Below are 13,675 nucleotides of genomic sequence, written 5' to 3'. Positions count from 1 at the left end.
ATATCGGGTTTCCTGCCTAAGAAGGGGGGGTTGGACTTGAAGACTTCCAAGGTCCCTTCCAATTCTTCTGTCCTGTCCTGTCCTGTCCTGTCCTGTCCTATCCTATCCTATCCTATCCTATCCTATCCTATCCTATCCTATCCTATCCTATCCTATCCTATCCATATTTTGCTAGTAGCAATAGTAATAGCATTTAGACTTACTGTATATACCACCCCATAGTGTTTTACAACACTCTCTGAGCAGTTTACAAGATTAGCATATTACCCACAACAATCTGAGTCCTCATTTTACTGACCTCAGAAGGATGGAAGGCTGAGTCATCCTTGAGCCGGTCAGGATCGAACTCCAGACCGTGGATAGTTAGCCTGCAATACAGTAACTATTGTGCCACCTGACTGGCTCAAGTCATTGAGAGTTGGAGGCTAAGCCTGCAAGATTAGCACTCACAGCACTGAAGAATGATCCATGGGCCCCGCGGGATCTTGGACCACTTTTCTTTGGGATCCTACAGTTCCTGAAATCACACTTACTGGAATTCAGGAGAATCCCACCACTACAGACCGGTCTGTGATGGCAAATATGCAAGAATGCATGCAAACAAGAAATGCAACGTTTCAGTAGATTGATCCTGGGTGGGGATGGAAGGATAGAGAAGAGAACAAGGTTTATTATGGACTTTTTTGTTGTTAGTTGCGAAGTTGTGTCCGACCCATCACAACCCCATGGACAACGTTCCTCCGGGCCTTCCTGTCCTCTACCATCCTCTGGAATCCATTTAAGCTCATGCCGACTGCTTCAGTGACTCCATCCAGCCACCTCATTCTCTGTCGTCCCTTTCTTCTTTTGCCCTCAATCTTTCCCAGCATTAGGCTCTTCTCCAGTGAGTCCTTCCTTCTTATTAGGTGGACAAAGTATTTGAGTTTCATCTTCAGGATCTGGCCTTCTAAGGGTGAAGAAGGAAGAGTGTAAAGGTTGGCTTGAAACTCAACATTAAGAAAACTAAGATCATGGCATCCGGCCCTCTCAATTCCTGGCAAACACTGGGGAAGAAATGGAGGTAGTGACAGATTTTATTTTCCTGGGCTCCAAGACCACCGCAGATGGGGACTGCAGCCAAGAAATTAAAAGACGCTTGCTCTTGGGCAGGAAAGCTATGGCAAATCTAGACAGCATTCTAAAAAGCAGAGACATCACCCTGCCAACAAAAGTGTGTATAGTCAAGGTGATGGTTTTCCCAGTTGCAATGTATGGCTGTGAAAATTGGATCATAAGAAAGGCTGAGCGCTAAAGAATTGAAGCCTTTGAACGATGGTGCTGGAGAAGACTCCTGCGAGTCCCTTGGACTTTAAAAAAACCCAAGAGAATCAAAAGTCAAAATCTACAAGCCACCCAGAAAACACCAATCCTTCTTGCAAATCTTAGTTCCTTCATAAAAGAGCATTGTGTAATTGCTCTGCTCCAGGGTTAATGTTGGTATCCCCCTTTCTCATATTTGCCCACCCAATGTTTGGCTTCCGTTAACAAAATATTGCCCATCCTGTCCATGAATGGCAGGCTAAAAATTTGCAAAGAGCTGCGTTCAAATCCCAGCTCAGCTTAGCTCTGAACTTCATTGGTGACTTCTGCGTGTTCTCTCAATCTTAAGTAAAATGAACTCTAGTGCCTTATGGACCTTTTAATGAGCAAAACAGGGGAAAAAAAGCATGAATTACAGTCTGGATTATTTAGATAGGATAGATATAGAAAAAAGAGAGCCATGATCAACTTTAGAGAATTTATAATTCTACTAAAAAGTGCCATAAAGAAAAAAGGAAGTTAGTTTAGTTTGCTTTATTGTCATTGCACCCCATACAACAAAATTAAATGCCATCTTTAGTGTACATTATACATAAAAAAAATAAAACAAAAACACACATCTTTCCCATTCCATACAGTTGAATTGAAAGCCCCTGGTATTGCACTAGTATTGCACTATACAGTAGAATTCAGTACAGTTACTGCTCTGGGATAGAAGCTGTTTTTCAGCCTATTTGTCCTTGTTTTTATTGTCCTGTACCGGCTGCCTGATGGTAATAGTTCAAACAAACAAAAAAAGGGTGCCCAGGATGAGATGGATCTTTAAGAATGTTTTGAAAGTTACCTCTTTGTATCTTGTTTCTTTCTTTTCTACTTTTCTCTTACTTTTTCTTTCTTGCAGTTTCGGCTTTCTCTCCCCCCACCCCATCTCTCATTTCTGCCTTTTTATTTAATTTTTCTTTCTTATTCTATATCATGTTAGATTAGGGTTTTACCTCTGGTTTTAAAACTTTCAGTAAAGTTATATTGTTATTATTTATTTATTTTATTTAATCATATTTATATAGCGCCCTATCTCCCAAGGGACTCAGGGCGGTTTACAGGCACTAAAAACAGATAAATAGAATATAAATACAATATAAAACATTTAAAAAACTTATTCTAAAGCCCGTCCAATTAAAAATAGAAATAAAACCCAATTTAAAACCCAAAATTTAAAATCTAGCTCAGTCCTGCACAATTAAATAAGTATGTTTTAAGCCCATGCGGAAGGTCCGAAGGTCCGAAGCTGACGAAGTCCGGGGTAGATCGTTCCAGAGGGTGGGAGCCCCACAGAGAAGGCCCTTCCTGGGCGCGCCAGACGACATTGCCTCGCTGACGGCACCCTGAGGAGACCCTCTCTGTGAGAGCGCACGGACGGTGGGAGGTATTCGGTCGCAGTAGGCGGTCCCGTAAATAACCCGGCCCAATGCCATGGGCGCTTTAAAGGTGGTCACCAAAACCTTGAAGCGCACCGGAAGGCCACAGGAAGCCAGTGCAGTCTGCGCAGGATAGGTGTCATATGGGAGCCACGAGGGCTCCATCTATCACCCGTGCAGCTGCATTCTGGACTAACTGTAGCCTCGGATGCCCCTCAAGGGAGCCCCATGTAGAGCATTGCAGTAATCCAGGCGAGGCGTCACGAGTGCGTGAGTAACCGTGGATAGGGCATCCCGGTCCAGAAAGGCGCAACTGGCGTACCAGGCGAACCTGGTAGAACACTCTCCTGGAGCGGCCGTCAAATGCTCTTCTAGAGACAGCCGTTCATCCAGGAGGGCGCCTAAGTTGCGGACCCTCTCCATCGGGGCCAATGACTCGCCACCGATGTTCAGCCGCTGATTTAGCTGACTGTGCGGGATGCGGCATCCACAGCCACTCTGTCTTGGCGGGATTGAGCTTGAGCCTGTTTCTCCCCATCCAGACCCGTCGGCCTCCAGACACGGGACAGCACTTGATAACCGTTGGGGTGGTTCGGTGTAGAAAAGTACAGCTGAGTATCATCCGCATACAGCTGATACTTCACACGAAACCACTGATGATCTCACCCAGCGGTTTCATGTAGATGTTAAACAGAAGGCGAGAATCGACCCCTGCGGCACCCCACAAGTGAGGCGCCTCGGGGCGACCTCTGCCCCCTGTCAACACCGACTGCGACCGGTCGGAGAGATAGGAGGAGAACCACCGATAGCGGTGCCTCCCACTCCCAATCCCCAACCGGCGCAGCAGGATACCATGGTCGATGGTATCGAAAGCCGCTGAGAGGTCTAATAGGACCAGGGCAGAGGAACAACCTATCCCTGGCCCTCAGAGATCATCTACCAACGCGACCAAAGCCGTCTCCGTGCTGTAACCGGGTGGAAACTGGACTGGAATGGGTCTAGATAGACAGTTTCATCCAGGTGCAAGGAAGCTGATATGCCACCATACTCTCTACAACCTTCGCCGGCGAAGGTTGGAGACCGGACGATAATTACCTAAAACAGCCGGGTCCAGGGAAGACTTCTTAAGGAGGGGCCTCACCACCGCCTCTTTCAAGGCGGCCGGGAAGACACCCTCCACCAAAGAAGCGATCGTAATCGCCTGGAGCCAGCCTCGTGTCACCTCCTGAGTGGCCAGCACCAGCCAGGAGGGGCACGGGTCCAGTAAACACGTGGTGGCATTCAACCTACCCAGCAACCTGTCCATGTCCTCGGGAGCCACAGGGTCAAACTCATCCCAAATAATGTCGCCAAGACCACCCTCGAGCGTCTCACCCGCATCACCGCAATCTTGATCCAGACCATCCCGAAGCTGAACGATTTTATCATATAGATAACCGTTAAACTCCTCAGCCCGTCCCTGCAACGGGTCATCCCGCTCCCCCTGATGAAGGAGGGAGCGAGTCACCCGAAACAGGGCGGCCGGGCGGTTATCTGCCGATGCAATGAGGGAGGAGGCGTAGCTATTGAACAATTAAGTAGCATTAACTGTGGGATATTAATCCCATAGAGCAGCAGGCCCCAACCTTTTCAGCACCAGGGATCAGTTTTGTGGAGATAGGTTTTACCCTGGACCGGAGGCAGTGTGGTTTTGCATGCTGCCTGGGACTTTGCTTGTTTGCGTGGACCGGTTGCAGGCATGCCGTCAACCAGTGGCAGTCCACAGTTTGGGGGTTGGGGACTGTCCCATATAGAGATAGCTGCAGGGTGTTAATTAAAAATCAGGATGGTAACCACACTGGAATAATCAAACTCCTACCCACTTTTTTATGTGGAGAATAGAATAGAATAGAATAGAATAGAACAGAACAGAACAGAACAGAACAGAACAGAACAGAACAGAACAGAACAGAACAGAACAAGAGCAGAGTGGAGTGGAGTGGAGTGGAATAGAATAGAATAGAATAGAATAGAAGTAGAGTAGAGTAGAACAATAGTAGAGTAGAGTAGAGTGGAGTAAAGTAGAATAGAATAGAATAGAATAGAATAGAATAGAAGTAGAGTAGAGTAGAACAATAGTAGAGTAGAGTAGAGTAGAGTGGAGTAAAGTAGAATAGAATAGAATAGAATATAGAATAGAATAGAATAGAATAGAATTGTTGTGACCCAGGTTCCTGGACCCAGACTCCTGGACTCGGATGATTCAGAAAATGAGGGAGAAGACCTGGCAAGCCCTGCTTCTCTTGAGCCCTCTCCCTCCCTGGCACCCACTCAAAGGGAGGGGTCGGCAAGGCCTGATTCTCCCGGGCCTTCTTCTGATTTGGCAACGCCCCAAGAACAGTTTTGGAGGGACGCAAGGTTACGAAGGCTTGATCGGCGTGCGCAGCAGCGGAAGAGTTGGGACAAAGCCAAGTCATAATTGTCATGCAGTGACATCTGCAGAGACTATAAATAGGAGGCGGGACTTCCTGGTTTTTTGTCTCGGACAAAGCAATGAATTTGGGGCAAGCTAATTCATGGAGGGAAGAATATATTCGTGAGTAATTCTGGCCTTATCTATAATTTCCTCGTTATCTCCAGAAACTTGGCAGGCCCGTGGGTAGCCGTGGCCAGGACATGTATCTATGTAAATAAAAGGAAAAAAAAAAGGAAGGCCTCTGACGGACTCTTTGCTGGGAGTATTGGGGGAAGGGAAACAGAACATTTTGTCCGAGACCTGACTAAAACATCTTCCACCAAAGATGGATCAGCAGCAGGTACAGCAGCAGTTAGAGCAGCTACCCACGGCTAACCAACAGCTCCAGCAGCAAGTGGCTCACTTGGCAGGCCAACTTGCTGCCAGGAATGTGCCTGCAGCCCCCCATCCTCCTCCTCCTCCTCGCCGCAAGTGCCCGATAACCGTGCGGATAAGTTTTCTGGGCAGCCTGAGATGTTCCCGACCTTCTTGGGACAGTGCCAGCTCTACATGGCTATGAGGCCAGAGGATTTCCCAGGCGACCGGGCTAAGGTGGCCTTCGTGATTAACCTTCTTTCCGGCTCGGCTGCTCGATGGGCCACGCCCTCTTGCTCCAGGACAGCCCCTGCTGGCGGACCAACAGCGTTTTGGCAGCACCTCGCACCATGTATGAGGACCCGTTCGAATGCTGGCGGCAACCAGGCGCCTTAAGGAACTCCGTCAAGGAAACGCCCCTGCAGGAGTACATCGCGAATTTCGTCTTTTGTGCCAGGACTCTGACTGGAATGATGCAGCGCTGGTGGGCGCGTTCAGGAGGGACTCTCAGAGGAATTGCAAGGCGAGCTGGCCCGCGTGGGCGCCGCGGACCCTCGACAACTTGGTGCCTTTGTCTCCGCCTCGATGCCCGTCTGCAACGGCGACCGTCCCGTCGCACCCCGGGACCCTCCGTCGACATCTGCACCCCACTTCCTGCACCACCAGCACCCAGGGTCGCCCACGTTTTGTAACCGCTGCGGAAGAGCCCATGGAGTTGGGAGCGGCCAGACCTCGCCTAACAGCCCAGGAGGCGGAACCGGGCGCCAAGGGGATTGTGCCTGTACTGTGGGAGCCCGCCACTACCGCTTCTTGCCCCAGAAAGCGAAGTGGGGCACGACGCCGGTCCCGAATCACAGCGTGACCAATCGGGAAGCGGAGCAGGCCCGACCTCGGGAAACCCTAGGTCGGGCACGTACTAAGCCCCACTGGACGTTGCGGAAGTAGACTCTGGGCCCCTCGGCATCTGATTCTGGACACACGGATATGGTTGGGGAACCAGTCGGACGGGCTCCAGGCGCATGCGCTGGTGGACTCAGGGCCACAACAAACTTTATGGACCAGGCCTTTGTGACCCAGTTTGCGGTCCCGTGGTTCCGTGGACCCTCCGATGCGGTAGAGACAATTGATGGACGAGAACTGGTGTCCGGCCCCATTAAATTCGCCACCCAGCCTTTGCGCCTGGCTATTGGGGACCATGAGGTGGCGATCCAGTTTTATGTCACGGCGGACCTTCATTTTCCCTTGGTCCCTGGGGTGGCCTGGCGGACCCACGATCCTCAGGTGGCCTGGTCGCGAACGCCATCTCTTTCCCGAGTCTGCAGTCGTCGATCACATCCGCCACACCTGTGCCGGCCAGAACGTCCCCACCGCTGCCATCACCTTGCCTCCTGAGCTGACGGACTTCGCCGGCGTGTTCAGCGAGAAGGAGGCGGACCGACTACCCCGCATCGGCCCCTCGATTGCCCGTGGACCTTCTGCCCAACGCACCACTGCCTGTGGGACGCCTGTATTCCATGTCGGAGCCGAGTTGGCCGCCTCAGGGACTTCCTGGACAAAAACCTGGCCCGAGGGTTCATCCGGCCTTCAAAGTCCTCTCTCGGCCCCGGTCCTCTTTGTGAAGAAGAAGACAGGGACTTGCGCCTATGCTGTGATTACCGCCGGCTAAACGCCATTACGGTGCGGAATCGCTACCCCCTGCCGCTCATCCCGGAGCTACTGGAAAGGTTGCGGGAGGCCACGATCTTCACCAAGCTCGATCTCCGGGGGGCCTACAACCTGGTGCGGATACGAGAAGGAGACGAATGGAAGACGGCATTCGGCACCCGATACGGACACTACGAATACACTGTCATGCCATTTGGGTTGACCAATGCTCCGCCGTTTTCAGCACTTCATAAACGACGTGTTCCGAGACATGTTGGATCGGTTTGTGGTTATCTACCTCGACGACATCCTGATTTACTCCCGGTCCAGGGAAAGCCACCTTCGACACGTCAGTCTGGTTCTGCAACGCTATGGAGCAACAACTCAATGCGAAACTGGAGAAATGCGTCTTCTTCCGGACTTCCATAGAATTCCTCGGGCATATCATCTCGCCGAGGGCATAGCCATGGACCCATGTAAAGTAGAAGCTTTGTGTAGCTGGGAAGCCCTCGTCGGGTGAAGGATGTTCAGCGCCTGCTGGGCCGCCAACTACTACCGGACCTTCATCCCGGCTTCGCCACACTGACAGCTCCACTTACCCAGCTCCTCAGGAAGAAGGTTGCATTCGGTGGGGTCCCCGCAGCAAGAAGCATTCACAGCCCTCAAGAAAGCCTTCACACGGAACCCGTCCTGAGGCATCCCGACCCGCTCCGGCCTTTTGTGGTGGAAACGGACGCGTCAATGTGGCTCTGGGAGCGGTGCTGCTACAGGCTCCGGCGAATGGCGGCACACTTTTTCCCTGCGCTTACTACTCCCGGAAACTCAACCTTCCGAGCGCAACTACACTATCTGGGAAAAAGAGTTGCTGGCTATCAAGGCTGCATTCGAGGCTTGGCGACACCATCTGGAGGGCCCGACATCAGGTGGAGGTCGAGCGGACCATCGGAATCTCGAGCACCTCACCACAGCTCGGAAGTTGAACCAGCGGCAGATCCGGTGGTCGTTGTTTTGCCGGTTCAACTTCCGCGTGACCTACATTCCCAGCGGTCACAACCGGAGGGCGGATGCCCTGTCCCAAGCCAGAGTACCTCTGCGCCAAGGACCCCTTCCTCCACGGACAGTGCTGCGGCAGAAGCCTTGGCCGCAGCACGGGAGCCAGTGGACTTGCGGGCCCAGGTGCGAGGCGCAGCGCCAGGGCGCCTGGTCGCAGCAAAGGAGAGCGGAGGTGGGCCCCACGTCTCCTTGGACCTTGGAGGAGGACTTACTCAAGTTTGGGCGATTATATGTGCCCACAGGACCACTCCGAGCCCTCGTCATGACCCAGTGCCACAACAACCCTGCAGCAGGACATTTTGGGTTCTTCAAGACCCTCCACCTGGTGACACGGACCTTTTCGTGGCCCCGAGTGCGGCATGATATACATGCCTCGTGACATCCTGCGTACCGTGCCGGCAAGCCAAGACCGCCACGGGGCCCCTCCCGGCTCCTCCAGCCCTTGCCGACACCCGACAGACCCTGGGGGGCGATCTCTATGGATTTCCTGACAGACCTGCCGCCGTCCTCTGGGTTCACCACGGTGCTGGTGGTGGTGGACATGCTCACCAAGATGGCACACTTCATCCCATGCCGCGGACTGCCCACAGCCGCAAAAACGGCCCGTCTCTTTCTGCAGCACATCTTCCGCCTCCATGGTCTACCGGACAGGGTGGTTTCGGACCGTGGAGTTCAGTTCACAGCCCGCTTCTGGAAGAGCCTGATGGCCGCGTTGGAGGTGCAGGTATGTCTGTCGTCATCGCACCATCCGGAGACCGACGGGGGTACAGAGAAGGTCATCGGTATACTGGAACAGTATCTCCGTTGCTTCATCAACCAGCAACAGGACAACTGGGCCGACTACCTGTCCCTGGCGGAGTTTGCTTTTAACAACTCTCAGCACACCTCTACTCAGATGACCCCGTTCTTTGCCAATGTGGGGTACCATCCGCAGCTCTTCCCTCTGGCACCACCGGACTCTCCTGTTCCCGAAACGCAGACCTTCCTGACGGAATTGCATGCGGTCCAACAGTTGGTACGTCAGCAGCTGAATCGGGCAAAGGAGGACTACAAACGGTCCGCCGACCGCTCCCGACGGGCAACGCCCCCGCTGGCAGTTGGAGACCGGGTGTGGCTCTCCACCAAACACCTCCCGTCCGACCGCCCGGTAAAGTTGGACCACCGATTCATCGGCCCGTTCCCTGTCGAGGCAGTCATCAACCCGGTAGCCTACCGACTGACCCTGCCACGATCCATGCGGATCCACCCCGTTTTTCACCGGTCCCTTCTGGTTCCTGAGGCCACACGAGTCCCCTTCGGTGCCCAACAGCACCCGTCACTGTCGCTGAGGACGGATCTGAGGAATCTGAAGTCCACAGCGTCACGAGACTCTCGCTGGCTAAAGGGTCGTTTCAATATTTGATCGCGTGGAAGGGATACGGGACTGATTTCTCCTGGGTAGATGCCTCCGGCGTTCATGCCCTGACCTGGTGCAGGCCTTCCATGAGCAGAACCCAGCCCGACCGCATCCCGATCGTCAGCCCGGGGAAGGGCCCTGCGGTGAGGATAGTGTTGTGACCCAGGTTCCTGGACCCAGACTCCTGGACTCGGATGATTCAGAAAATGAGGAGAAGACCTGGCAAGCCCTGCTTCTCTTGAGCCCTCTCCTCCCTGGCACCCACTCAAAGGGAGGGGTCGGCAAGGCCTGATTCTCCCGGGCCTTCTTCTGATTTGGCAACGCCCCAAGAACAGTTTTGGAGGGACGCAAGGTTACGAAGGCTTGATCGGCGTGCGCAGCAGCGGAAGAGTTGGGACAAAGCCAAGTCATAATTGTCATGCAGTGACATCTGCAGAGACTATAAATAGGAGGCGGGACTTCCTGGTTTTTTGTCTCGGACAAAGCAATGAATTTGGGGCAAGCTAATTCATGGAGGGAAGAATATATTCGTGAGTAATTCTGGCCTTATCTATAATTTCCTCGTTATCTCCAGAAACTTGGCAGGCCCGTGGGTAGACGTGGCCAGGACATGTATCTATGTAAATAAAAGGAAAAAAAAAAAGGAAGGCCTCTGACGGACTCTTTGCTGGGAGTATTGGGGGAAGGGAAACAGAACAAGAATAGAATAGAATAGAATAGAATAGAATAGAATAGAATAGAATAGAATAGAATAAACGGAATGGAGTGGAGTGGAGTGGAGTGGGGTGGGGTGGAGTGGAGTGGAGTGGAATGGAATAGAATAGAATAGAATAGAATAGAATAGAATAGAATAGAATAGAATAGAATAGGAGTAGAGTAGAGCAGAACAATAGTAGAGTAGAGTAGAGTGGAGTAAAGTAGAATAGAATAGAATAGAATAGAATAGAATAGAATAGAATAGAATAGAATAGAATAGAAGTAGAGTAGAGTAGAACAATAGTAGAGTAGAGTAGAGTAGAGTAGAGTGGAGTAAAGTAGAATAGAATAGAATAGAATAGAATAGAATATAGAATAGAATAGAATAGAATAGAAGTAGAGTAGAGTAGAACAATAGTAGAGTAGAGTGGAGTAAAGTAGAATAGAATAGAATAGAATAGAATAGAATAGAATAGAATAGAATAGAATAGAATAGAATAGAATAGAATAAACGGAATGGAGTGGAGTGGAGTGGAGTGGAGTGGGGTGGGGTGGAGTGGAGTGGAGTGGAATGGAATAGAATAGAATAGAATAGAATAGAATAGAATAGAATAGAATAGAATAGAATAGAATAGAATAGGAGTAGAGTAGAGTAGAACAATAGTAGAGTAGAGTAGAGTGGAGTAAAGTAGAATAGAATAGAATAGAATAGAATAGAATAGAATAGAATAGAATAGAATAGAAGTAGAGTAGAGTAGAACAATAGTAGAGTAGAGTGGAGTAAAGTAGAATAGAATAGAATAGAATGAATAGAATGAGATAGAATAGAATAGAATAGAATAGAATAGAAGTAGAGTAGAGTAGAACAATGGTAGAGTAGAGTAGAGTAGAGTAGAGGTGGAGTAAGTAGAATAGAATAGAATAGAATAGAACAGAATAGAATAGATAGAATAGAATGAATAGAATAGAATGAGAATAGAATAAACGGAATGGAGTGGAGTGGAGTGGGGTGGGGTGGAGTGGAGTGGAGTGGAATGGAATAGAATAGAATAGAATAGAATAGAATAGAATAGAATAGAATAGAATAGAATAGAATAGAATAGAATTCTTTTTTGGCCAAGTGTGATTGGACACACAAAGAATTTGCCTCCGGTGCATAAGCTCTCATTGTACATAAAAGCTGTAAGTGATAAATTATGATCATAGTCATCATAAAAAGACGTTCATCATAAATCATAAGATACAAGTGATAATCATAGGATACTAAGTAAGCAATCAACATAAATCATACTAGGAAACTACCGGTAAATAAAACAATATAAATCGTAAAGATACAAGCAACAAAGTTATAGTCATAAGTAGAAAAGGAGATAGGTAATAGGAAAGATGAGAAGAATAATAGTAATATAGTCAGTAAATAGTTTGACAGTGTTGTGGGAATTATTTGGTTAGCAGAGTGATGGCATGGAGGAAAAACTGTCCTTGTCTCTTGTTGTCCTGGTGTGCAGTGTCCTATTGCGTAATTTTCAGGATAGAGACCATCTTGACTTTTTTCCCTAACCTTCCGAGATCCTAGTTTCCATAACAGGTGTGTATTGTGATTATGGCTTTCTTGGAACATCAAGGGAAGGCTGAGGAGCATCTGTTTGCCTTCTGCTGCATTTTACAGGAATAATCTGGTTTTCATTTCTTCTGTCCTAGTTATATTTTTCGGTCAAACGCTGGAAACTGCACAGTGAGGGAACCAGTGTGAATCATGCTGTCTCTTGGCGCCATGAAAGGTAAATGAACATTATGGGACGCTTAATCCCAAATTGTATAATGTGCTTCCTTTAAACCCAAAGTACTGAGATACCTTGGAGTTATTTGATGGGGTTAATTATAAATGACAACACAATTTGATTACTTGCTTAAAAATCCAGAAATCAGACAAAACAAATAGAGATGAGTCAGGAGGAGTCTGGTAATGCTTTTTAAGATTAAAACGTTTTATTAAAAGTCATAAGCTCTGATGAGCTACAGCCGTTGGCATCAGATACGTAGAACAATTAAGGGTTTAAATTACGTTGGATTTAAATGGTTGCACAGCTACAAATTACACCTGAGATAAATTAAGGGCCCTTTCTCAGTTAAGAATTGTAATGTATTCAAATTGTGTTTATTTGTTGAGACCTTCTGAGAGAGTTGTTGATGAATGTGAGTCCAGCACTTATCCCAGTGATAAGTTTCCAAAAACAACCTTGAGATCTTTAAAGCCACTTCTCCTCCTGAATAATCAGCTCAAAACCAGAATGAGAAGGTCCCCAAGACAAGTTTGTAGTCCAAGAGCTCAAAGTTCATATTCATTGGACTTTCTGTTCTTCCAACTTCTTCTTGATCCACATTTTTTAAAGATGGCGTCATCCTACCCAGCGAGGAAGACCGGAAACGGATTATTACCCAAATGAAAGTAAGGACAACTCTGAAAGGGGACAAGAGTTGGATCCATCACAAGTCTGATTCTGAGGAGAAGCAGAACCACAGTCCTTTGTGAGTATGAAGCAACTCTATCCTAAAATTTGCTCCAGTTTCCTGAACGATTCCTTTCCTTGGGAGAAAAAAATGGCTTCTTTTTACTTTTTTACCTCAAAAGACACTTTCACATGTCCTTCTGGCTTAGAGGAGAACTCACAGAACATCACTCAATCAGCATCCACTTCTCACGCACTGGTCATGTGGGAATAGTACTTGCCTCAATAGTCCTCACAGGTCCAAACTGAGAAGAGAGAGGGTGATAAGATACACAAGGCTCTTGACAGTCTTGAACATTGGGTGCTATCTAACAAAATGAGATTCAATGGTGAAAAAAGTGAGATTCTACATTTAGGGAAGAAAAACCAAATGCACAGGTACAGTATAGGTGGTACCTCGCTCAATAGTAGTAACTGTGAGAGGGATCTTGGAGTCCTAGTGGACAACCATTTAGATATGAGCCAGCAGTGTGCAGCAGCTGCCAAAAAAGCCAACACAGTTCTAGGCTCCATAAACAGAGGGATAGAATCAAGATCACATGAAGTGTTAATACCACTTTATAATGCCTTGGTAAGGCCACACATGGAATCCTGCATCCAGTTTTGGTTGCCATGATGTAAAAAAGATGTGGAGACTCTAGAAAGAGTGCAGAGAAGAGGAACAAAGATGATTAGGGGACTGGAAGCTAAAACATATGAAGAACGGTTGCAGGAACTCGGTATGTCAAGTTTAATAAAAGAAGGACTAGGGGAGACATGATAGCAATGGTTCAATATCTCAGGGGCTGCCCCAAAGAAGAGGGAGTCAAGCTATTCTCCAAAGCACCTGAGGGCAGGACAAGAAGCAAGG

The 13,675-nt window shown here is 48.8% G+C and overlaps 1 protein-coding gene across 2 annotated transcripts in view; it reads left to right on the top strand.

Annotated features, from left to right (window-relative positions):
- ZNF185 (zinc finger protein 185 with LIM domain) overlaps positions 1-13,675 on the top strand; it is an 80,746-nt gene that overhangs the window by 22,847 nt on the left and 44,224 nt on the right. For both annotated transcript variants that reach the window (XM_058196586.1, XM_058196585.1), the window contains exons 2-3: positions 12,017-12,096; positions 12,709-12,844. In XM_058196586.1, the coding sequence (XP_058052569.1) occupies positions 12,072-12,096; positions 12,709-12,844 (161 nt within the window). In that variant the 5' untranslated portion in view covers positions 12,017-12,071. The remainder of the gene's footprint in view (positions 1-12,016; positions 12,097-12,708; positions 12,845-13,675) is intronic.

The sequence above is a fragment of the Ahaetulla prasina genome, chromosome 11 (assembly GCF_028640845.1).
Source record: "Ahaetulla prasina isolate Xishuangbanna chromosome 11, ASM2864084v1, whole genome shotgun sequence".
Lineage (NCBI taxonomy): Eukaryota > Metazoa > Chordata > Lepidosauria > Squamata > Colubridae > Ahaetulla > Ahaetulla prasina.
The sequence above is the reverse complement of the archived record's forward strand: the minus strand, read 5'-3'. Positions and strand labels throughout refer to the sequence as shown.